Source organism: Liolophura sinensis, chromosome 1 (assembly GCF_032854445.1).
Source record: "Liolophura sinensis isolate JHLJ2023 chromosome 1, CUHK_Ljap_v2, whole genome shotgun sequence".
Lineage (NCBI taxonomy): Eukaryota > Metazoa > Mollusca > Polyplacophora > Chitonida > Chitonidae > Liolophura > Liolophura sinensis.
This window is the reverse complement of record NC_088295.1, coordinates 67538349-67562188: the sequence shown is the minus strand read 5'-3', so window position 1 is coordinate 67562188 and position 23840 is coordinate 67538349. Positions and strand designations below refer to the sequence as shown.

The 23840-nt window shown below is 38.2% G+C and overlaps 2 protein-coding genes across 2 annotated transcripts; one reads left to right on the top strand and one right to left on the bottom strand.

The window, feature by feature from the left end:
- Positions 1–247: 247 nt before the first annotated feature.
- LOC135480632 (peptidyl-prolyl cis-trans isomerase-like 4) lies at positions 248–16586 on the bottom strand. The gene is made up of 13 exons (XM_064760524.1): positions 16442–16586; positions 14275–14342; positions 13621–13685; positions 12578–12695; positions 11702–11844; positions 11008–11104; positions 10402–10518; positions 7573–7697; positions 6106–6172; positions 5468–5573; positions 3536–3608; positions 2739–2859; positions 248–1978 (listed from the first exon to the last, which is right to left on the bottom strand). The coding sequence occupies exons 1-13, from the start codon at positions 16509–16511 to the stop codon at positions 1193–1195; spliced, it is 1956 nt and encodes a 651-aa protein (XP_064616594.1). The 5' UTR covers positions 16512–16586; the 3' UTR covers positions 248–1192.
- An 87-nt stretch (positions 16587–16673) lies between these two features.
- Positions 16674–23316, top strand: LOC135482399 (acetyl-CoA acetyltransferase-like). The gene is made up of 9 exons (XM_064762366.1): positions 16674–16773; positions 17826–17960; positions 18247–18428; positions 18810–18927; positions 19560–19703; positions 20058–20180; positions 21111–21265; positions 21714–21824; positions 22507–23316. Exons 1-9 carry the CDS (start codon positions 16728–16730, stop codon positions 22675–22677), a joined length of 1185 nt encoding a protein of 394 aa, XP_064618436.1. The 5' UTR covers positions 16674–16727; the 3' UTR covers positions 22678–23316.
- Positions 23317–23840: the final 524 nt, after the last annotated feature.

Genomic DNA, 23840 nt, shown 5'->3' with positions numbered 1-23840 from the left:
AGTTTAGCCGACACAGAACTGATACATTCTTATGCGGTTCTTAGAATTTTGAATACACAACAAACCATGTATGTTTTTATTTGATTTGACGGGTCAAGATAAGTTTTATTAACTTTTATTAAGATAAATTTATTAACTTATAGACACATCCTCAAGTAAACCACGACAACTCACATTGTACTTGTGACATCTACTGATGTAATGCTGCTGTCAAACTGGCCAAATATACACTAGATCTAATCCAACATGCTACTGCTTTGATTTATTTATTTATTTGACAGCTTTTATACACTTAAGAATATTTTACTTCTACTATGGGGGCCAGCATTAGGGTTGGGGGGAACAAGGATTCGGAAAAATATCACAAATATCTTTGGTATTGATTGATTTCACTGATAATATACATCTTATTTGAGAATATTTTACTTATTCCAAAGTTTATTATCTGAGGAAACCTCACACAGCATGGGGGAAACCAGTACATCTCACAAGAGTACCTCACAACCTTACGACATACAACCAAAGCGAAGGCTTCCGTGCTAGCGCAGCGTAATGACCCAAGAGCCTCTCACCAATGCGGTCGCTGTGAGTTCAAGTCCAGCTCAGGCTGACTTCCTCTCCTGCCGTACGTGGGAAGGTCTGCCAGTAACCTGCGGTTTTCACCGGGCTCTGCACGGTTTCCTCTCACCATAATGCTGGTCGCCGTCAAATAAGTCAAATATTATTGAGTACGGCATAAAACACCAATTAAATAAATACAACCACAGCTGGGCTAGTGAGAGCTGGAATCAATATGTGAGACATGTCTAGCTAATCCTACAACATCACAGAAGTGATCTAACCACTACTAAGCTAAAAAGTTTCTATCAATGTCTAACATTGTTTAGCTCTCCCTGAACACTAATATCGAAGCCAACACCCTCTTTATGAAAATACAAGGGACAAATCAAAAATTAAATGATGAAAAATGTTTAATTTTCTCCAACTGTAAAATGCGTAGTTGTGACTATTGTTGTTTCATTATGATGTGAAAATAGCCATACCAACCCCATGTTCTGAAAATTGTATTACAAGTTACCAGTTCCGCATCAATGGTAAATGAAAATAAAATTGAGTAATTTACATAATAATACGCTGGCAATAAAAATAGAAACATTCTACACACATACACGATTATAACTACTCAATGCTTTTATCTTCTATCCCTATGTCTCTTTTCATTCCTATCTTTTCCAGAATGATGCTCATCTCTACTTCTTTCCCTTCTATCATTAGAATGTTTACTTTTGTCTTTTCTATCATTTCTGTTTTCGTGAAAGCTGTCCCGATTACTTTTGTCCTCCCTGATTCTCTCCCTTGAGTACTCTTTTGTACTCTTCTTCTTTCTTGATTTATCATAGTCACTGTCATTATCAGAATCCCTGTCTTTCCCATGTTTGGATTTCACTTTTTTTCTCCTGACCTTTGACCCATCATCTGAGTTGTCATCTGATTGGTTGTCTGGTTTTCTAGTCTTTTTCTTCCTCCTTTTTCTCTCTGGAGAGCCATCATCACTTGTGCCACTATCTGATTTTTTTCTATGACTGGAGGATTTATCTTTACCTTCACTCCTATTTTTATCATCTTTCCTGGAGGTGTCCTTACCGGGGTATCTATTCTCAGCATCAGTCATTTTCTTTCTTCTAATATCGACCTCAGAGTCACTTTCAGAACTGTAGTGTCTTCTGCTCACTTTCTTGCCAGTCGTTTCTTGTCTGTATCTGTCTCTTGACTGGTTACTTCTCTTCCCATCATCAGAATCACTGCCTGATTTATCTCCCTTGTACCTCTGTCGAACATGGTCATTATCTTTTGTGACTTTCTTCCCTTCATTACGGCCCAATCTCGTGTAATGATCTTCATCTGAACTGTCGTTTTCCTTCTTTTTTCTCTGATTAACTGGGCTTCTGGATTCTCTTCTCTGCCTTTGAGCCACCGGCTACACAAATAAAAAAAAACACTCCCAAAAGTCTTGTAGCTGCTGTAAACAATCTTCTTTTATATGTATGGCTATATGCAAATGTAACAAGTATGTTTGTTTATAGGTAGCAAAGTCACAACTAAAGAAATAAGCTGCAAGAAAGTCTGCCAGTTGTGGGTTTCCGCTAGGCTGTTTGATTTCCTCCCACCATAATGCCGGCCACCTTCGTATAAATGAAATACTCTTGAGTGTGGCGTAAAATACCAATCAAATAACCAAATAGAAATATAAAAAATTAAATACATAAAAGGAATTGCAAGCTGTTCAATCATGTCACCACTAATAAACACAAGTCTGACAGACTACAATGCTCTTTCAACTCATTCAACAGGTATTTTTTTTTCTTTTCTTCATTCATTTATTATTTTTACATTACACAGAAACAGCAATTACTTCCATATTCTGTCATATCTGGTCATGAGACTAATACCACCCCCTGGGGTATTCATGTGAAAGATGAACATTAGATTATGACACTTTTACAACATATTAAACTGACTGAAAAAAAAACCCCAAGAAATCTGCCTGGCTGTAGTAATTTATTCAGTTAGTGAAATATTATTATGTGCATGCCAAAACTTGTTATGACTACCTACATGCTAAGGTATGAATGGTGAATGAACAGTTTTGCTTTACTGCATTATGTGTAATACAAGTCATTAACAACAGCATGACGAGAAAAAAAAAACAACAAAACACACATCTTTCAAAAGCTTACCGATCTGTCTCGACTTCTGCTTGTTGATCTCTGTTTGCTCCTCTTGGAATCTTTCCTGTTACTGTTACTTTTTTTTCTGTACCCAGACTCCGCTTTCTCCTCAAACACCAGGTCATATTTACTGACATATCATTAAGGAAATTATTCAGTCAAACAAATAATAGCTCATGAAAGGCACATAAATACTGAAATCCTAAGTAGAAGATAATGTTTGTGGAGATATTCAATCTGAATCAGAATACTTATCAGTTCGAGAAAAAATTTATTTATTTACTTGATTGGTATTCTACACCATACTCAAGAATATTTCATTCATACAACGGCAGCCAGCATTATGGTGGGAGGAAACTGAATACAGCCTGCAGAAAAACCCACTACCATCCACAGATTGCTAGCAGATCTTCCCACATATAGCCAGAGAAGAAGCCAGCATGAGCTGGACTTGAACTCACAGCGACTGCATTGGTGACAGGCTTCTGGGTCATTGCGCTGTGCTGGCACGCTAACCACCTTGGCCACAGAGGTTCCTGGAGGTAAAGGTTTGTTCTTGAATTATAATTACTCATCATATCACCTCAAATCTTCCAAGTCCCAACAGAATCGAAATTTACCACAATATAGTCAAAAAACTGTACACTAACCTGTCACAATCAAATTTCCTCAGATTATTCTTACAAACCACAACAAAAAGTAGAACAACTAACCTCTTTGAAAAGCAATTTAATAGCCAATAGATCACCATTCCATTTTCATAAATTCGTAACTGTATAAAACTTGGTTTGCCTGTTAAAGGATACCTGTCTTTTCTTGTATTATCTTTGATGGCATAGTTAGAGCCAAAGATGCTGGCCCCTGGCTTTCCCTTGCCACCTATAATTAAGAACATCAAAGTACACCAGGTGCAATATGGAAATTTGAATAGTACCACAAAGTTATGATTGTGGTATTATGGGCAGCTATTACGGGGGATGAAGTCTGGTCTAGACAAAATTATGAATCAGTGTTTAACAGTGGCAAGTTTTAGGCAAGCAATCAGGCTTCTACACCAATAGGACAAGGCCCAATTGCTATATTCGTCCTCAAGATTCGCCCCTAAAAAGTGCATTTCAAGGAGAACAATGACGTATTCCTCTCGGTGTTGAAACTTAGTTTTTAGTGGGATATACACCTAACTTCCAAACAAACCTCAAAACACCTTTCCAAGAAAAACAGAACTTTCAGACTCTGACAATGTTAGTAATTTGTCATGGACGGGATTTCAGTACAAATACAGTATGCATGCATGCTTGGGGTTTAACATCGTACTTAACAATTTTTCAGTCATAAGACGATGAGGAGTCATTACGCGTGTGTACATATACTGTGACTTCTTGTGGCAAAGCCTGTCAATTGCACCAAAGTTCTGCCACCACTGAAGCATCATGCCAAAGACACCAGAAATCACATCCCACTCAGTCACTGGGCCAACCTGTCATGTTTCCTTGCTCTAACCTCTCACTGCTGAGTGCCAAGCAAGGCAGCAGCAAGTACCATAGCCCGACCCGGGTTTGATCCCAGGATCTCCTGAATTCGAGGCAGACGCTCTAACAATTAGGCCACTGAAGTGGTGAAATACAGTATGACTACTGTACATTTTTATGTTGCTACTATTACAGAAATAAAACCAGAGGGTCTGGCAAATGTTAGATTACTCGACTAGTAGTTCAGCCATCAGACGGGTTTCACATCACTATCTATCCACGTCAACATGTGAAAAGCTGTCGGCTTACCCATGTCTCCTGTCTATTTCTGATATTACACAATGATCCAAAATAGATATTATCTCCTAGGGCTTCCAGATAGAGACAGACAGACAGACAGACAACCAAAACAACGCCGAACATGTATACTCAAAACCAATTTCAGACCCATACCATGATCGCATTGTGATACTAAACTTGATCACGCCTGACTACACACAGGCAATTGACATAAGAACATGTTACCAAAAGAGACAGCCCCCGCCCTCCACTATCATCCTTACCATCCCACTGCCCTACAGAGGTATCAGTATAAAGTTTATTTTATACTTGACTCTCCTAATCCTCCTAACACTCATAGAATGTTGGCCAGTTTAATGGGTGGGGAAAACCAGATTTCAATGAATACTGGTATACAACTTTCCCATGTGTGAATGCAGTCTAGTGGTTTTCAGACAAATGTCCAGACCAGCACGTAAACAACAACAACAGTTTATTTGTCACCAAGGCCCCATGAAGGGTAAAACGTGAGCGAATGTACAAATGTATGAACCTGAGGTAACATTATTTACAATATTATTGATCGGTACAGGAAATGTGTGATAGAGGCACACCACTCAACTAATATACATGACACCATGCTCATCTGTTCACTTTTTATGATTTTTTATGATTTAATAGATGTTCTATTTATGTACTGCTAATCCCCAAACAGATAAGCGGAAAAACAGTGGGAGTGGGGGTGGGGGGTGGGGGTGTAGGTTGTGGGGTGGGTGGGGGTAGGTCAGGGGTGGGTAGGTGAGTTAATAATGGCATGACATCTTGACATCTTTTCCAATCTTGGAAATGAAACTAAATCAACACGAACAGAAGACGCATTTGAACATGCGATGTTATTGTTTGAGCTTGGAGTAAAGGCAACATGACCAATGGCAGATCCAATTCTTATGGCATTTTCTCTAATAATAAGGTAAAGTAAGATACACTAACCATCAAACTTTAGTTTGGAGACAGATTGGCTGAAATCCACATGAATCCTTCTGTCATCAATCAGAACGTTGTCCATTTTGAAATATGCAGACTCGCAATCTTCTGGCTGTTAACAAAAAATCACAACCAAATCTCATACCTTTGAAATGGACTTTCTGACCCCTTACTGTTTACTTGAATACTGGTTAGGGAACTGTTTAGTTAAATCTCTCTGGGGTAACCATAAAGTCAAAATTGAATAAGTAAGTTTCTTTTAATAGAACAACCTTGTTTAATCAACCCAACCTTGTTTCAAATGAGGACAAAGTTAAACTATACAAAACCAGATCCGATCTATTTGTTTTTAGTTACTTTATGCAATCTCCAGTCTGAAGATATTTCAAAAGTGTTTGTTGTGGACTATAACTGTATATGTATACATAGATTTCTTGTCACACAAACAGAACATATTTGGTGGTATTCCAAAGCAAAATAATTGAGCACTTGTGTACACTAAATAGCAGAATAAACAGAATAAATTGTTTTTTTTAAAAAGAAATGGAAAAAATGGAAGAGTGGATTTCTAGTAACATGTAGTTCTTATTCTGAAATGCTTTCAATTCATGACACGATTATGTAAATTAGATATGAAACATTACCTTTTCAAATTCCACAAAGGCATATTGAAGTGATTCTCCAGATGTCTGGTCCTTTATCACCTCACAACTGAAAAATGCCAACAAAAAAGGAATTTTGAAAAATATGATGCACATGAAGGTGTTTCACAACTCATCAATAACTGTTGTGCTGTAAAGTTTGAAAAATGATAGATGTTGGAGGCCTGAACTAAAATCAATACTGGTATGGGTTGGAAACTTCAAGGGAAACAACTCTTTATACACTAAGGAGGAGGAGATAACTGTGACCTGCTGAACAAGAAATTTCCCAAACAAAATGCATGTATTCACAAAACTCAATTGAAAACAAAAGCACAGTTCTCATTTGCCTGCACATCCGGAGGACTAATGCAGACGTGCCTGCCCGTAGTGAATGTAATGTGTACAAACACTCATGTTTATGTGTACAAATCAAATTTTATGTGTACAAAATCCTGACAACAATGCGGCAGATATCTTTTTGACCTTTCTTAAAAAATCACTTCAAATAAAAAAAAAAAAAGGCAATGCAAAAACGTTTTAATTATGGTAACCTTTAACTTGTGTCACTAAAACAGACGTCAGGAATTTCAAAAAATGGGGCTAAGCTGCCCCAGAGGCAAACAAAAGACATGTTTGGTGTGTTAGTTTGAGTCATTAAGAGGAAAATTCCTCATGTTCTACCTCAAGATGAGGTTATTAAGGATTTAGCATGTTCAACTGGTGTATAATCTTTGATTTTTTCCGTATATTTTCTGTGATCAGGCTTTTTTTAACCGTTTGCTTATTGCGCAGTAAAAAACAATGCAGATCTGAACAAATGTCATATATATGGATACCCTAAAATGTCTGACACAGGTGCAATCTTGAATTCATTGAGTTTGATAGCTGTTCTAGACCTGTGACCTGTACTGATCATGTGATGAACTGGATTTTCTAGTTGTCACGCTGTAACTCTGTGAACTATGAAGGGGGGCTTGTTCAAGAATTTCTCAGTGTAAAGTGATTTTGTGCTTTTACATCCGCATTCTTCATGCACATCACTGCCAGGCATTTAATCAGCATCCATTTTGCCTGGAAAAGCGTGCTCAACAAGGGATGACATATAAAGATGGAATAAATGGGTATCCATTTAGAAACCCTTTGCACGCTACATTTAAGATATATTAATTCGCAAGTCGGGGGTTTCCTACTAAATCCTCACTGTAATGGGAGTGCTAAAATAGTGGACCTGATACTAAAAACGGACTTGCATAAAAAAAAAAAAAAATGAAATTAGACTTTGGATTTTATTTTCTTCCATGTATGGCATCTAAGGGTATTTTATACTTCTTTGGCGTACGTTTTTATTTTCCACATGTATGGCGTATAAAATCGTACAATTACACAGGTCTGCTAATGGCAAATAATATATTCACAGCGTAAGGTGGTATGTTTAGCACTTAAACATGTTCTTAAGAGACAACACACCTTAAAATTTTGCCAAATCGTGAGAAGATAATCTCCAGGTCCTCTGAGGTAGTTACTGGGTTGAGCTTACAGACAAACAACACTGTGTCTGGCGGTCTAACATCTGCATCGGGAAGATCTCCTACCTAAAGATGAAAAAGAAACTGTATCATAAAATTTTGGACAAGAAGTTAGTCTAGATAGTCTACATGATAAATAAGAAAACTAACAAAGATTAGAGTTTCTCCATTTGTTATTTTTTCGAGAAATGTATTAATATTTAAGCATTTTGCAACAGCATACTTTGATCTCTATATCTTACAGATTTATATTCTGAAACTTTCATGAATACGCTACAAAATGTCACTACCAAGGTTTCACTGATTAATTAGGGTTTAATTCACATTCAACATTAATTAGGCGGTAGCAGATTAATGTCTTTCATGGCAGATCACTCATAATGCTGACATATTTATAATGCTACATGACTGGAAACACCATGTTGAAATTACCAGACACGAAACTCTACCCACAATAGTGACACGTGGATCAAGACATGAAGATCTACCCACAATAGTGACACGTGGATCAAGACATGAAGATCTATGCACAATAGTGACACAGGGGTTAGACATGAAGATCTACCCACAATAGTGACACGTGGATCAAGACATGAAGATCTATGCACAATAGTGACAGAGGGGTTAGACATGAAGATCTACCCACAATAGTGACACATGGGTTGACACATGAAGCTCTACCCACAACAGTGGCAGAGGGGTTGGGCATGAAGATCTACCCACAATAGTGACACATGGGTTGACACATGAAAATCTACCCACAATAGTGACACATGGGTTGAGACATGAAGATCTACCCACAATAGTGACACATGGGTTGAGACATGAAGATCTACCCACAATAGTGACACATGGATCAAGACATGAAGATCTATGCACAATAGTGACACATGGGTTGAGACATGAAGATCTACCCACAATAGTGACACATGGGTTGAGACATGAAGCTCTACCCACAATAGTGACACATGGGTTGAAACATGAAGATCTATGCACAATACTGACACAGGGGTTAGACATGAAGATCTACCCACAATAGTGACACATGGGTTGACACATGAAAATCTACCCACAATAGTAACACATGGGTTGACACATGAAGCTCTACCCACAATAGTGACACATGGGTTGAGACATGAAGATCTACCCACAACAGTGACAGAGGGGTTAGACATGAAGATCTACCCACAATAGAGACACATGGGTTGAGACATGAAAATCTACCCACAACAGTGACACATGGGTTTAGACATGAAGCTCTACCCACAATAGTGACACATGGGTTGAGACATGAAGATCTATGCACAATAGTGACACATGGGTTGAGACATGAAAATCTACCCACAATAGTGACACATGGGTTGAAACATGAAGATCTACCCACAACAGTGACACATGGATTAAGACATGAAGATCTACCCACAACAGTGACTCAGGGGTTGAAATAATGAAGCTCTACCTGCAATAGTGACACAGGGGTTGAGACATGAAGATCTACTCACAATAGTGACACGTGGATCAAGACATGAAGATCTATGCACAATAGTGAGGGTTAGACATGAAGATCTACCCACAACAGTGACACATGGATTAAGACATGAAGATCTATGCACAATAGTGACACAGGGGTTAGACATGAAGATCTACCCACAATAGTGACACATGGATTAAGACATGAAGATCTATGCACAATAGTGACACAGGGGTTAGACATGAAAATCTACCCACAACAGTGGCAGAGGGGTTAGGCATGAAGCTCTACCCACAATAGTGACACAGGGGTTGAGACATGAAGATCTATGCACAATAGTTACACAGGGGTTAGACATGAAGATCTACCCACAATAGTGACACATGGGTTGAGACATGAAGATCTATGCACAATAGTTACACAGGGGTTAGACATGAAGATCTACCCACAATAGTGACACATGGATTAAGACATGAAGCTCTATGCACAATACTGACACAGGGGTTAGACATGAAGATCTACCCACAATAGTGACACATGGGTTGACACATGAAAATCTACCCACAATAGTAACACATGGGTTGACACATGAAGCTCTACCCACAATAGTGACACATGGGTTGAGACATGAAGATCTACCCACAACAGTGACAGAGGGGTTAGACATGAAGATCTACCCACAATAGAGACACATGGGTTGAGACATGAAAATCTACCCACAACAGTGACACATGGGTTTAGACATGAAGCTCTACCCACAATAGTGACACATGGGTTGAGACATGAAGATCTATGCACAATAGTGACACATGGGTTGAGACATGAAAATCTACCCACAATAGTGACACATGGGTTGAAACATGAAGATCTACCCACAACAGTGACACATGGATTAAGACATGAAGATCTACCCACAACAGTGACTCAGGGGTTGAAATAATGAAGCTCTACCTGCAATAGTGACACAGGGGTTGAGACATGAAGATCTACTCACAATAGTGACACGTGGATCAAGACATGAAGATCTATGCACAATAGTGAGGGTTAGACATGAAGATCTACCCACAATAGTGACACATGGGTTGACACATGAAGCTCTACCCACACTAGTGACACATGGATTAAGACATGAAGATCTATGCACAATAGTTACACAGGGATGAGTGTAATAGTTACACATGGGTTGACACATGAAGCTCTACCCACACTAGTGACACATGGGTTGAGACATGATGATCTATGCACAATAGTGACAAGGTTGAAGAGTTACAGTAACAAATGAAGAAGCAGCTCACTGACCATTTCCAGGATCTGAGCATTAGCTTGAGCTTCTTTCTTCTCCAGGGACTCTTGAATTTCAGCCTCTGTCATCCCTTTAGTGTCATCTATGTCTTCCTCTGCTCCAATACGTCCACTCTGGAAAAACAATGCAGAAAATCATGTCTGTGTATATATAAGAAAAATGTGAGAACACACACTCTTACACTCATCAGGAAGTCCCATCCTGGTCTTATGTCATACTGAAATGTAGCCGACATTTTTCTAAGATCAATACATTTGTCATACCAAATGGATTACTTTGTAGAACAGGTTTTTAAAAACCCCTTTTATAATTAAAAGGATAATATGTTATGAAGAAAAAAAAAACGAATTTATTGTAAGAGCCATTATTATGTAATGTCAATCTGTTAACAACATATTAATGGATATAACAAGTCCAGCTTATGCTGCCTTCCTCTCCGGCTGTACATGGGAAAGTCTACCGGCAACATGCTGATGGTTGTGGGTTTTTATAGGGCTCTGCCCGGTTTCCTCCCACCACAATGCTGGCCGCCATCATATAAGTGAAGCATTCTTGAGTGCAGCATGAAACACCAATCAAATAAAGAAATAAATGGATCTTACATCGAGTTGTTCTTTGGTGGGCTCTGGTGACCTGTCTGGGATGACCAGTCCATCAGGATCTGTGTAAGGGTCATCTAGGACAATCGTGTGGTAAATCCTGACAAAGACAAACAGTGTCTATCTGGGAACTTCCAAGCCAAGATAAAACTGATACTCTCCCCCTTTTTAAGCTCAGCATACAAGAGAGCTTATGAAGACCCAACTCATGTGTATGTGAAATAACAAAGTGACTTAACTGGAATTGGCACCAGTTGCACTCAGTATGTAGTCCAGTCTTAAAGCTGTATGGCCATTGGTAGCTAGGACAAACTCCACATGACCAGTTAAGGTTCCTGTGTATGCCAAGCTTAGCAAGGCATTTTACTATCTGTACATATTTATCTGCTTTTTCTACATATTTCTTCACAAACTTGCTTTAATGGCTGTTAAATGATAACACAATCTTGCAGTCGATGTGTGGAATACGAAATCTTAAATGACAATTCCATGTAGAAATCCTTGCCGCATAATATTATAGTGAACTTTAACATCAATCAAGTGTGTACCTCTGCTGACAAAGGTTCACAAATATCAAATAAATGTAAAATTAGCAGGATACACAAATGGATTAAGATTAGAGTGGTGATAATCTTATTTCAAGAGATTTGAGATGATCATATGGTTCTGCTTGTGCCCGTAACACCAGAGTTCTCACCTGATATCTTTATATGGCCTATGTTTTTCATCACAGTAAGCCTCGTTAATCTTGTCCAGTACATCTAACCCCTCCCCAACTTCACCGATCACAGTGTGAACTCCATCCAGGTAATCCAGCTCCTCACCCAAGGTGATGAAAAACTGACAGACAGACAGACAGACATTATGGGCTCAACCAGTTTGTATTCATGATACTACAAGGTAATGACCACAGGTGTTTTGCCTGTTATTTTTGTCTCCGTTGCAAAAGATGTCAGATGCAGCTTCATGTGAAAAATGCCTCATGCTATTTAATGCAGGATTTTCCTTGTGGTTTTGGCCGGCCTCCTACACCCTGAACTCCTTTATACAGAGACTGTACGTTTCTTGGAGATTTTTGTTTGACTGGTCTACAATGCTGTACTCAACACTATTTGGCTCAAATATGATACACATTAAAGATTTAGTGGTGGTATGAAAAAGTGCTTAACCTAGGAAAATCTCAATAGGAAAATTAAAAGAGGCATACCTTAGTGTTTAAAATTAAGGCTGCACCCATCCATAACTATTAGACAGTGCATCTAATGTTCACCTATCATTTTGTATACCATTTTGCAAATCACATGGCTTTAAATTGCATACATTTGGCATTTGTCTCGATATTACACAAAAACATACTGAAACAAAGAAGGAAATATACTTAAACTTATTCTGATTGCAAAATTCATGTCTAAAATACAAAGTGTAAATATCCTGGATAGTAATGCAGCTAAAGTTCATGCAGATCTGCCATTGAAGTCACAACATAACGGTGTACATGTACATTGCAAGATAAATAAACTTCACATAAGATTTGCCTCCTCCAGCTAACCTAGAGCATTGTAAATGTATATACCTGAGAACCATGTCCATTGTTGCCATTATTCACCATGGAAACGAGACCCCTCCTCCTGTGTTTGATCCGTGGTACTGTCTCCATATCAAAATACACCGCTTGATCGCCATACAGGTGCCTGAAAAAAATACACAAAATGTGTACACAAACCTGTTCTAAGTGGGATTTTCTGTGAGGACGTCCATGTCAGACGCAAAATGCGGACATATATAATCTTATTTATCTCAACCTTTCTTCATAGCATCAATGATATTATTATGAGGATATAAATACTACACTAAAGTCATCCTTCAGTCAGATGCAAAAAGAGTTGAAACATATCTTATTTGAATTCTTAACCCTCTTGCAAAGTATTAAAATTTGATTATGAGGAAAATATTGTATTAGTTGGATTTGGTCTGCTTCATAGATGAAGCTCCAAAAAAAGTGTTCATTTTATTGGGATTTTATGTCTGACTCAAGAACAGTAGCCAGATCTCTGGATGGAGAGCCAAACCAGCACAAGCTAAATGTAGGCTTAAATACATTTCATTGGTCAAGGATTTTTTTTTTTTTTTTTGGATAGGTGTTTTACGCCGTACTCAAGAATATTTCACTTATACGACCTCGGCCAGCATTATGGTGGGTGGAAACTGGGCAGAGCCCAGCGGAATCCCACGACCATCCGCAGGTTGCTGGCAGACCTTCCCACGTACGGCCGGAGAGGAAGCCAGCATGAGCTGGTCTTGAACTCATAGCGACCGCATTGGTGAGAGGCTTCTGGGTCACTACACTGCGCTGGCGCGCTAACCGACTGAGCCACGGATGCCCCCATTGGTCAAGGACAGATTTCCTCTACTGTCTCAATTTCATGTTAATGCTTTAGAAAACTGGTTTTACCACAGGTGTAATTTCATTAACTTCCTGTCCTACCGGCCAATTATTCTTATACAGGGCAACGCACACATGTGGTCAGAGGAAGAAATAATATAAACATTTAAGTTTAACTTAAATACAGTGCCTTTCGAGAAAGATAAGAAAATAAGAATTCATAAAAATCTTACGCAAATATGGACTGTCCACCTCTCCCTGTGCCTGTAGGATCTCCTGTCTGTGCCACAAGGTTCCGCTATAATAAAATAATTATGTGTATACAAACATGTATAAAACACGAAAATTCAGGTAATTTATATCCCCTGACAAATATGCTGCACTTATATGTGCAGCAATCTGGGTTTTTATCAAAATCTGACAATATTAATTTGGAGCAGTTATTGTGAGCACACCAATGATCAATGAAAATCCCACAATTCATTGACTGTGCAGAGTGCATGATCTGACTGGCTAGTTTTCAAAATTCATGTCAGGATCCTTAACCTGCATGACAGTTTCAGTCAAAGTCCTTCAACATTTGTCACAATTATGGTACAGAAACCAAAGCATCACAGACTAAAACAAAATAATTTTGCTCACTTTTGCTGAAGCAAGGGATAAATATAGAACAATAATGGCTTTGCCAAGTGAAGTTTTCCACCTTCACATGTTTTCACTGCAAACATGTTTAATTTATAAAGCAAATCACACAAATCGTCTTCCATCCTCTTCAAGTTTATCTTGACGGTTCAGTAAGAAATATAAGAGATACATCCTGATGAAAACCTTTCATAAACATCCTTTGAAGCCCTATTTTCACCAAATTTATTATAGAATATCCTTACCTGAACCGAGTGGAACAGACAAAAGTTGTAGTATTTGATCTTGCATAGTTTCAGGAAATTTAATGTAGCTGTAAACAGAAAATAATTATTCATTAAGATTTTAATGGACACACTTTACAATGTCAATGTGCACACAAAGAAAAGCATAACAATAGTTCAGTAAATTTAAAAACTAACACATTTAGAATAGATGCATTCCATGCCAAGGCTCCTTTTCAACAGGAATCAAGGAATCAATTCTTAAAACACTCATGAGAATCTATCTGGATTCCTGTAAAGAACGTATACATATCTTAAGTCAGTAAGGTCTGTACCTGTCTGAAAAATTATGTACTTATCTCTCACACAGCTTACATTTTTTTCATATACTTACCTGAAGAAAAGGGATTAGTAAAGAAGAATTTGAGTATACAGAAATCTAAAATCACATACAAGAAATCTGTGCTGATAATATGTGAATTCTCTTGGATTCTAGCAAACTCTGATGAAAATAAATCCTGCCTGTTATACAGTATTTCTACTTTCCAATGATTTAGCAAGCTTTTCACATAAAAATGTCAACAAATACTGAATACATGTACTGTTTACTTACATTACATATGTAATAAAAATAGGTAATGTAATATTACTATAACTTCATGACAATGCTTATCAGGTGATAGCACTGAACATATGATATGTACATACAATTACAAATAGAGCTGACACGTAGCTTCTCTACACTGTCATAGCATTGTGGGCGTTTTTTTTTGACAAGTGTAATCCACAAGCTTTTGTCTATCTTTTAGTTTCTGAACATTTTTATATGAAATTTGTCCAATTTACAACCTGCAGTTAACATAGATGTTTGATTCCATATGGTACAGTGTATGTGTGTGTTAACGTTACTTAAACCAAATTAGAACCTCGAGCAGTCCTAGCTTCTCCATTGACAGTATCACCTTGTGACAGGTGTGCACTTATGAATATGAGTACAATATGCAAAACTATGGTGGTTAAGACTGCGCACTGTCCAAGTCAATGCACTTTTTGATAAAAAGGTTGAGTTACTTTTGTGTTAATTCTAAACAAACACCATTTATTATACACTGACAACACAGTGATATGATGTCAGTTACCTCTGTCAGTCTAAAGAAACCTGTTTATGTGAAATGCTGAGGACAGCACAGGCTAAACAATGACCCTGTCTCAGCCAGGTCAAGAAATATTACATGGATTGATAAGCTGCATGAATCAGTGTTTCATGAGTCTTGCGAATTGAAGGAAGTTAAGGTCGTGGCTCTCGCAAATTACTGGTAACAAGGCTAAAAGGTTATCCTTTTATGGTAGCTGCTAATGGCTCTAATTAGTCGACAGACTCGACTGTGCAAAATGCGTAATCGATCTAGCTTCTATCATAAAATCATGTCTTACAGTCATGTTAGTTTAAAAGAGCTCTCACTTTGGCTTGTCCAAACCCATTACCTATGTTGGAAATGTTTACTACAAAACTCTCAAAATTCACAAGTTTTAGCTAGTACATGTAGGATTCACTACTTGTACAAGTAACTCTAAGTTAGTTGAAGATATACCTCCTGAACCACAGGACCACTCATCAATAAGCTGAGTCAGCACTTCAGAGGTTTGGTGAGGTCATACAGGCTTAGACAAGACAAGGCGGGGCTCTTGCGAGCTAATACGGCTAAAATACCTGATTTTACGGGAGCTGATAATATAGCACCATTGTGCTGACAGACACAACTATACACAATACATCTTCAATCCAGCAACTACCATGAAGCTTCAACTTTTAGCCTTGCCAGTTAGCATGAACCCATCCTTTGACTCGTTCAAACCTGCATGAACCCACCAGACTTCTACAATGCCGACTAGGCTTATTTAAACTCCACTTATGTATTTCAACTCGATATACCATATGGTGAACATTCGCTCCCTGTACAGTTGCATGTGTATGTACTGAGTAGACGAAAGCTCCTGTGTGCCGAACTGGTGAAGGACAGACAGACACCCATTAAATACACCACTCACCCCAACCCTGCCCGAAAAGATGGACTACTATGGGAATAAAATCTGTGATTTAAAAATCTCCCTAGCAAGTATTAGAAATCAGGCAAGCACAGTTCAGAGCTGTTGTTGTTCTTTCATGCACAGCTGTTACAATGCTCACATCGTGGTCTTTCTTCTGTAAACAAGTCCACTGTGATATCTCCTAGGGATGTCTCAATCAAAACAGCCATTTTTGTGTCATCAGCCAGTGGCAAACAATACGAAAACGTTTACAAACGTCTAGGCACAGTGAAACACATGTTCATGTTTTCGCTTCTGAAAGCGGAAGTGGATATGTGGGCGCCATCTGGTGGGCGGGCACTATATAAATGCACATGCGGCCGAGCCGGTTGACACATTGACAGGGTTCTGTAACGTGTACAAGAGGAGTTACACACAAAACCACGATGGTAAACGAGGTTGTGATTGTTTCTGCGGCTAGGACTCCAGTTGGTAAGTTTTCTTTTCGCCAGTGTACGCTTTACTTTACGTAAATGGAGGTAATTTTTCTGAAGTATCGTTCACTACAATGCCATTTGCGACATGGGTGAGGTTAGCCAGTCTGTAGCAGACGACGTTTAGAGTCGACGTTATGCTTTACCCCTTTAATCAGCTTTGTTTTGAGAGATGTATGAAAATTACAAGAGCTATCGTCTTTTCAGTTTAATAAGGAGGAGAAGAATCTGGATATATTTTATTATTTGTTGAACAGCGAACATTGACACATTGAGAGATGTCAATCGTCTCGTCAGTCCGTGGCGTGATAGTGAATGGGCAGCGCTGATTGGTGGCCAAAATGTCACGAGTTTTTCTATTGGTCCAACCTACAGTAGATAGCAGACGAAATTTGACACAACAGCCATACAAGAATTCAAAACATGAAGATAATGTAAAACTGCAGAGATGACGTAGTGTAGCATTTTTAGGGGTTTTAGTATGTTTATAATTTATCAGTAGTGTATATGTTTACGCCTGTAGTGTATCCATTCCTCAACTCTTGTTTTATTTGGTTTGGTGTAACAATAATATGACATGATAATTCCTCTTATCGGACAAAAATCCCACCAAGATTATTCCACACATGAATCGATATGTTAATTTTCAAACTGAAATATCTATCATTTCCTGAATGCCAGACAGTTTGTCGGTGGTTTACTTTGGGTACTCTTGATATTTCCTCTATCCATAAATCGGACCCCCGTTATATGGATGAAAAACTGTTGAGCACGGCTTAAAATACATGTACCAATCAAATGAATATGTTGGCCTACATATGATCCCTGATGATAGGTGTTACTGGCTTAGACCTGTAATATGTGCCTATAGCACCAGATCTTGATCTCTGATACTCCTACCACCCAGTGTTGAAAACGTTCCCCTCTGCATGAAATATTGTCTGGTTGCGTGTATATAAGCCCGAGTACGTAAATATGATCATCATATATCTCAGTTGATGAGTTTCTGTTGATAACAATTTACTTCATAACTGCTTAATTCATCACCAGGATCATTCATTGGAGCCTTCTCAACAGTCCCAGCTCATGACCTGGGGGCAGTTGCTGTGAAAGAGGCTCTAAATAGAGCAAAGGTCAAACCAGAAGATGTCTCAGAGGTTATCATGGGTCAGGTGTTAACAGGAGGTATGTCTTGTTTTTTAACTTTTGAAGTAGAGCATGTATAAAACAAGCAGTATTTTTATATTAATATGTTTGTGTCAGTATGCAAAATAATTAAACATGATTGTAAGATATAGTCTTTGTGAAATAATGTTCATATATGTAATTGTTCATTTCAATATTAGACATTATTTTTTAAAAATTATTCTTAGAATAATATGTGAATATATAAGTATAAAAAATGATATCTAATACTGGTAGGTGTTAAACTGTTCCTGACTGGATATCCCACATGTTGCTGTGTTATCAGGCCAGGGTCAAAACCCCGCCCGTCAGGCCAGTATGAAGGCTGGAATCCCCCATGATGTACCTGCCTGTGGTGTTAACATGCTGTGTGGGTCAGGTCTCAGGGCAGTCGTCCAGGGTTACCAGGCTATCAGTCTGGGAGATTCCAAAATTGTGGTTGCTGGTGGTCAGGAAAATATGAGCATGGTAATTAAATTATCTCCCTTAAACTTAAGATGACAGAAAGGTATACAGTGAAGTGTAAAGGATCAGATTGCTGAAAACTTTGAGTGAAAAAACTGTCATGATTTTTCATTGGATTGAAATGTTTGAATTCTAGTGTTCAGTTTGTAGTTGTCATCTGAGGAACATGTATTATTTAGCTCTCTTCCACTTTAAGATGAGTTCTAAGAGAATATCACATTTGAAATCTGTTTTTGCACTTTCTTGAAGTAGGAATAAGTTTTCAACCGTACATTAGTTGTGTAGTCTAGAATGTTATTGCAAAGCTGGTTGATTGTTTCACTATACATGCATAGTGAAGGAGCACGTATTTACACACTTGTATTTGTCTAATTTCTATACCAGGCACCTCACTGTGCTAACTTGCGACCAGGTGTGAAAATGGGAGATCAAACTTTTATCGACACAATGATGATAGATGGCCTCACAGATGCCTTCAACAGTTACCATATGGGCATTACAGGTAGGCCTAAACAGAGGTTAGAAATCGAAGAGAGCCCGTCAGAAACCCACAACCATCTGCAGGTTTAAATGATTTAAGGGTTTATCATGGAGATTATTCCAGGAGATCGGTTGGGGGTAAAACCTATGTGTAATTGGCTGAAATCACTCTGATTAATTCATGCTTAACAACCAACTGCAATCTTTTATGGTGACTAGAAATACAATTTCAGGCCACTTTCTCAAAACTTCAGCTAGCCATTTTACCCAGGAGCCTCTCACCATGCTGTGCAAGGGAAGGTCTGCCAGCAACCTAGGTTTCCCTTAAGCTCTGCCCTGTTTCATCTCAGCATAATGCTGACCGCCGTCGTATAAATGAAATATTCTTTAGTACTGTATAAAGCACCAATTAAAATAATAGAAAAAGAAGAAATACATAAGAAAAAACACCAAAGTTGATTTGTGATGTCAAATGGCCACTACTGAGGAGACTAAATATTGTGCAGATTACAACTTTTATTAAACCATGTCAATTCAGTATCATATATGTATATGTCTCCGAAATGAGTGTTTCTACTACCTTCCCAAACTTCAGTATTTTGGATAACATTATTAAAACAGGACTTCATGACAGTGTATGATTTTGATTTGCAGCTGAAAATGTAGCCAAACAGTGGGGTATTTCCCGTGAGGCTCAGGATGAATTTTCTCTTCAGTCCCAACTCAAGTGTGAAGAAGCTCAGAAAAATGGCTGGTTTGACAAAGAACTAGTCACAGTCAATGTACCAGTCAGAGGAGGTTAGTATTTTTGTTATTTCATACAGAACCAGTAAGAGGGAGTTAATATTTTTGTTATTTCATACAGAACCAGTAAGAGGGAGTTAGTATTTTTGTTATTTCATACAGTATCATGCTATAGCTTTCTTGTTTGTGTGTATCACGTAAACAAATCTGTACCTGTAGTTACCTTTTTGAATTTTTGTGGAAATATGTAATTAAATGTTGAACTTGTTAATAAAGAGAACGCTTTTGGGAGAAAAACAGAAGATGGTTAGCGTTCCCCATAACAGTGAGAGCCTTCATGCATATTCACATGGCTGAGTGCTTGGAATTTGTGTAATAAGAGAATTAACTGACTTTTTTATTCCTCAGGATCAAAGGAAGTGAACAAGGATGAGTACCCCAGGTCAGGATGTACATTAGAAGGTTTACAGAAGTTACGGTCGTGTTTTATCAAAGACAAAACGGGCACCGTCACCGCTGGAAATGCTTCAGGTTGGTGCTGTGCTGCTTTTGATGAATTGATCTTTTCAGACATCTTGGACTGTTTAAATTTTGGTTCATGGGCCGCTTCCACAAAGGGATCATAAGCTTAAGTTGATTGTAAATCTAGCCTGAACTTGCAGTGTCGACACCCTCTTGCACGAAGACATTATAAGCTGCAATAGTTGTAATTCACAATCAGAAATTACAATCGGGTTGACCCTGATGTTAATATTTACAGTCGTCCCAAAAGTAACACGGAGTACAAATACTTACCTCCAGTAGACTAGGGACTCGATCTGCAGAGATGTGCAATGTAATTGTCTGAAAAAGATGATGCGAGCATTTTTTTCACATGCTGTTGTTAGCTGTTGAGTCGTTATGATGTAGAACTCTTTTGAAAATGAAGGAAAGAAAAGTTATTGACATTTACACTGTCCATTGAGGCAGGCCACCTTTATGTATTGGTCAAATTTGGCCTTCCATCACAATTGTGTTTGCAAATCACCTTACAGTTCTTTTGTACAAGTGGTGCAGCTTATTTTACTGTCCACTGTAGATTCGACTGTAAGGGGTACAATTTATTGTAGCTGTGATCTCTTAATCTGTGCAGGCGGGCCCCGACATTCATAATTACATGTATGCCAAAAATTAACTGCAGTGTAAATACATGCAAAACCCAACTATGATCCAAGTAACATTCAGGTGCATTTATTGTAGTTTTGGCTGTATTCCTCTGATTTCGCCAACTAATACACTAGTAATAAATAAAATGACCTGTTGCATTATCTTTGTGATAAAATATAATTTATTATGTGTTGAGAGGACTTGCAGACAAAAACCAACAAGTGAATGTTGTGTGATGGCTTGCAGAAATTTTTAGTTTTGTAGAATTTTTTTTGCTGTCCAGGTCGGTGTACAGTTCTAATTGTTCTGGCACAGGTATCAATGATGGCGCTGCAGCCTGTGTATTAATGAGCAAAGATGAGGCCGCTCAAAGAGGAGTTGCTCCCCTTGCTAGGATTGTATCATGGGCTCAGGCTGGTGTAGACCCAGCAGTCATGGGCACAGGACCAATTCCTGCCACTAAGAAAGCAGTAAGTTTATGCTGATTTTGTTTTCCGATAGGAAGATGTTTGTTACCGTACTAAACTTCTGACAACCTGAAATTTATTGTTGGTGGCAGTGAATGTTGGTATTTACGAAAAAAAATCATTCCTAAATTCAGTAATAACAGAGAAGGATCATCCTGCAGATTCTTGCTATGACAGCTGTTTGTGAAAGTGACCTTTAACATTTTGCCAAACCAAATCATCATGATGACATTCATGAGTACTTTGATCGTGAGCTTTCACCATGATATGGCTGAAGTATTGCTGGAATATCGTTAAGCGATAATCATTTATTCATTGCAGGAGGTATAAACTTTCTTGTGCACCATAACTCTTCACGATTTATCAATCAGTCTCTCTGTCATTTTTTATCTTAACCCATGTAGTTTTTTCTGCTGTTTGATACTGAGGTACATGTATATAATCCTTTCAGCTGGAGAAGGCTGGTTGGTCAATAGGAGATGTGGATCTGTTTGAGTTTAATGAGGCTTTTGCAGCGCAGTCTCTCGCTGTTGTCAAAGATTTGGGTGCAGATCCAAAGAAGGTAAGTTTCACAGCAACATGTTTTGGTGATTTGGTCATTAAACATCTGATATTTGTGATCCTCCAGCTTGAATCTTATACATGCCAAGTGGAAAAGTTGTGTTGAAAATATTTTCAGATTGCATGAATGCCGCAATGGTGTGTTAAATCCAGTTAAAGCAGTTTCGTTTCTGTCTTTGTTTTTTTTTTGAACTTTGCATAGTTTTCTTTCCTGACTATATATATATATATATATATATATATATATATATATATTTATATATATATATATATATATATATTTGTTGTATGATCTGTTATCTATATATTATATTGATAATACACTTCATTGAACAAATTGTTGACAACAAAAGTGATCAGTAATGATTGTTGTGTAATCCTGTACATGTAGACATGCACAGTGCTAAGTCAAAGTCAGAACTGAGGTGAATTTCTCAACATTTTTATAAAAGAGGAAGTAACAGGCATTCCTGAGGAGGGTGGGGCAATAACTGGCTCAGTTTTCTAACATGTCTCACTTGGTCAAGACAACTGGACCTTGACAGATGGCGCCAGTATTGTGTGTTCAAATCACCTCACCACATGTTGAACGGTTTCACAGGAACCAGGTGAACGTCCCTGGCTTCCGTTGTAAAGATGAAAGATCCCTGCTCATCCCTGCGATGATTTTCTTTTTGTTCCAGGTGAACGTGAATGGAGGAGCTATAGCCCTGGGTCACCCAATTGGAGCATCAGGAGCCAGGATCCTCGTTACACTGTTGTACGCTCTGGCGAGGACAGGTGGCAAAAAGGGCGTGGCAGCTTTGTGTGTGGGTGGGGGCATGGGCATTGCTGTGTGTGTAGAGCATTTGTAAACAAAAGATTGTAATCACCACCATCATTCCAGCTCACACATTTTATAAATTTTAATCATAGCAAATATCCTGGTTCATTGCTATTTATTGAAAGGCCTCGAAACAACATCATTTTGTATATAAAATTACAAGCATATTTATTTTCACCATTTGTTCTGGTTTTAATATGAAGATGTGACCAATTTACAACACTTGTAATAATAACTATTGGAGTGTTTGCCATGAGAAAATTGCTGGCAAAGAGTCTTGCACTCTCTTTCTTGTCATTTTAGTCAAAGAGCAGCCAAGTAAATCAAACTTTTAATATGGTGATATATAAAAAAACCTGCTGTATTTCACACATGGTGACGGCAACCAGAACTGGTTTCTGTTCTGTGTTATACTCAACTACTTGCACAAGATATCAGCTGGTTTGATTGTAAATCTTAACTTTGTTACCATTTATATTGTTCTTTAGGTGACTTGAGCATTGGGGATATACAGTATTCCATTGTTTGTATATCGTCTTGGAAATGTCTAAAAAAATGTCAACTTATTGTTTTTTTTTGTACCAGCTATGCATACGTATATACATGTATACAGTTCATGTCTTAGCATGAATCATGTGTGAATCGAGATCAGAAAATAAACATGCGAAACTTTGTCCAAACATTTGAGTTGACTTTGTTATTTGTGACTAAGCCCCAGCCTTTCATGTTTGAGATGTGCAAGATTTTAATTCATTTAGTTCATTGGAATTTGACAATGTACTCAAGAATATTTCACTTACAGGACAGCAGCCAGCGTTATAGGGGAAAATTGGGCAGAGCCCGGTGGAAACCCACGGTCATCTGCAGTTTGCTGGCAGGCCTTTTCACATTTGACAAAATGAGCCAACAGGAGCTGGACTTGAACTCAGTGATCACACTGTTGAGAGGCTCCTGGGTCATTTTGCTGATCTAGAAAAGTTTAACTACTAGGCTAACGAGGCCTTTATGCCATGGTACTTGACCACTATGTATAATCATATGTTTGTACCCGGCTGTCTTCAGTTTGGCTTTTTGTGCTTGTTTCCCTTAACCTCCTAAAACAATGCTCCATCTACAATCCTTTCTGCTGCTGATGTGCAAGTACAATGTACCATTTTAAGCCATAATTTGATAAGCATTTCTTTTGGAATTGCT

What these genes read in the sequence shown, in the direction of transcription:
- LOC135480632 (XM_064760524.1), bottom strand. Translation starts at nt 16,511, where the DNA reads ATGGCTGTTTTGATTGAGACATCCCTAGGAGATATCACAGTGGACTTG. An exon ending in GTCTGTTCCACTCGGTTCAG is followed by an intron (nt 13,686 to 14,274) that starts GTAAGGATATTC and finishes ATTTTATTATAG; the next exon opens with CGGAACCTTGTGGCACAGAC. An exon ending in GGTGGACAGTCCATATTTGC is followed by an intron (nt 12,696 to 13,620) that starts GTAAGATTTTTA and finishes TATTTTTTTCAG; the next exon opens with GCACCTGTATGGCGATCAAG.
- LOC135482399 (XM_064762366.1), top strand. Translation starts at nt 16,728, where the DNA reads ATGGTAAACGAGGTTGTGATTGTTTCTGCGGCTAGGACTCCAGTTG. An exon ending in TTCCTGCCACTAAGAAAGCA is followed by an intron (nt 21,266 to 21,713) that starts GTAAGTTTATGC and finishes TAATCCTTTCAG; the next exon opens with CTGGAGAAGGCTGGTTGGTC. An exon ending in TGGGTGCAGATCCAAAGAAG is followed by an intron (nt 21,825 to 22,506) that starts GTAAGTTTCACA and finishes TTTTTGTTCCAG; the next exon opens with GTGAACGTGAATGGAGGAGC.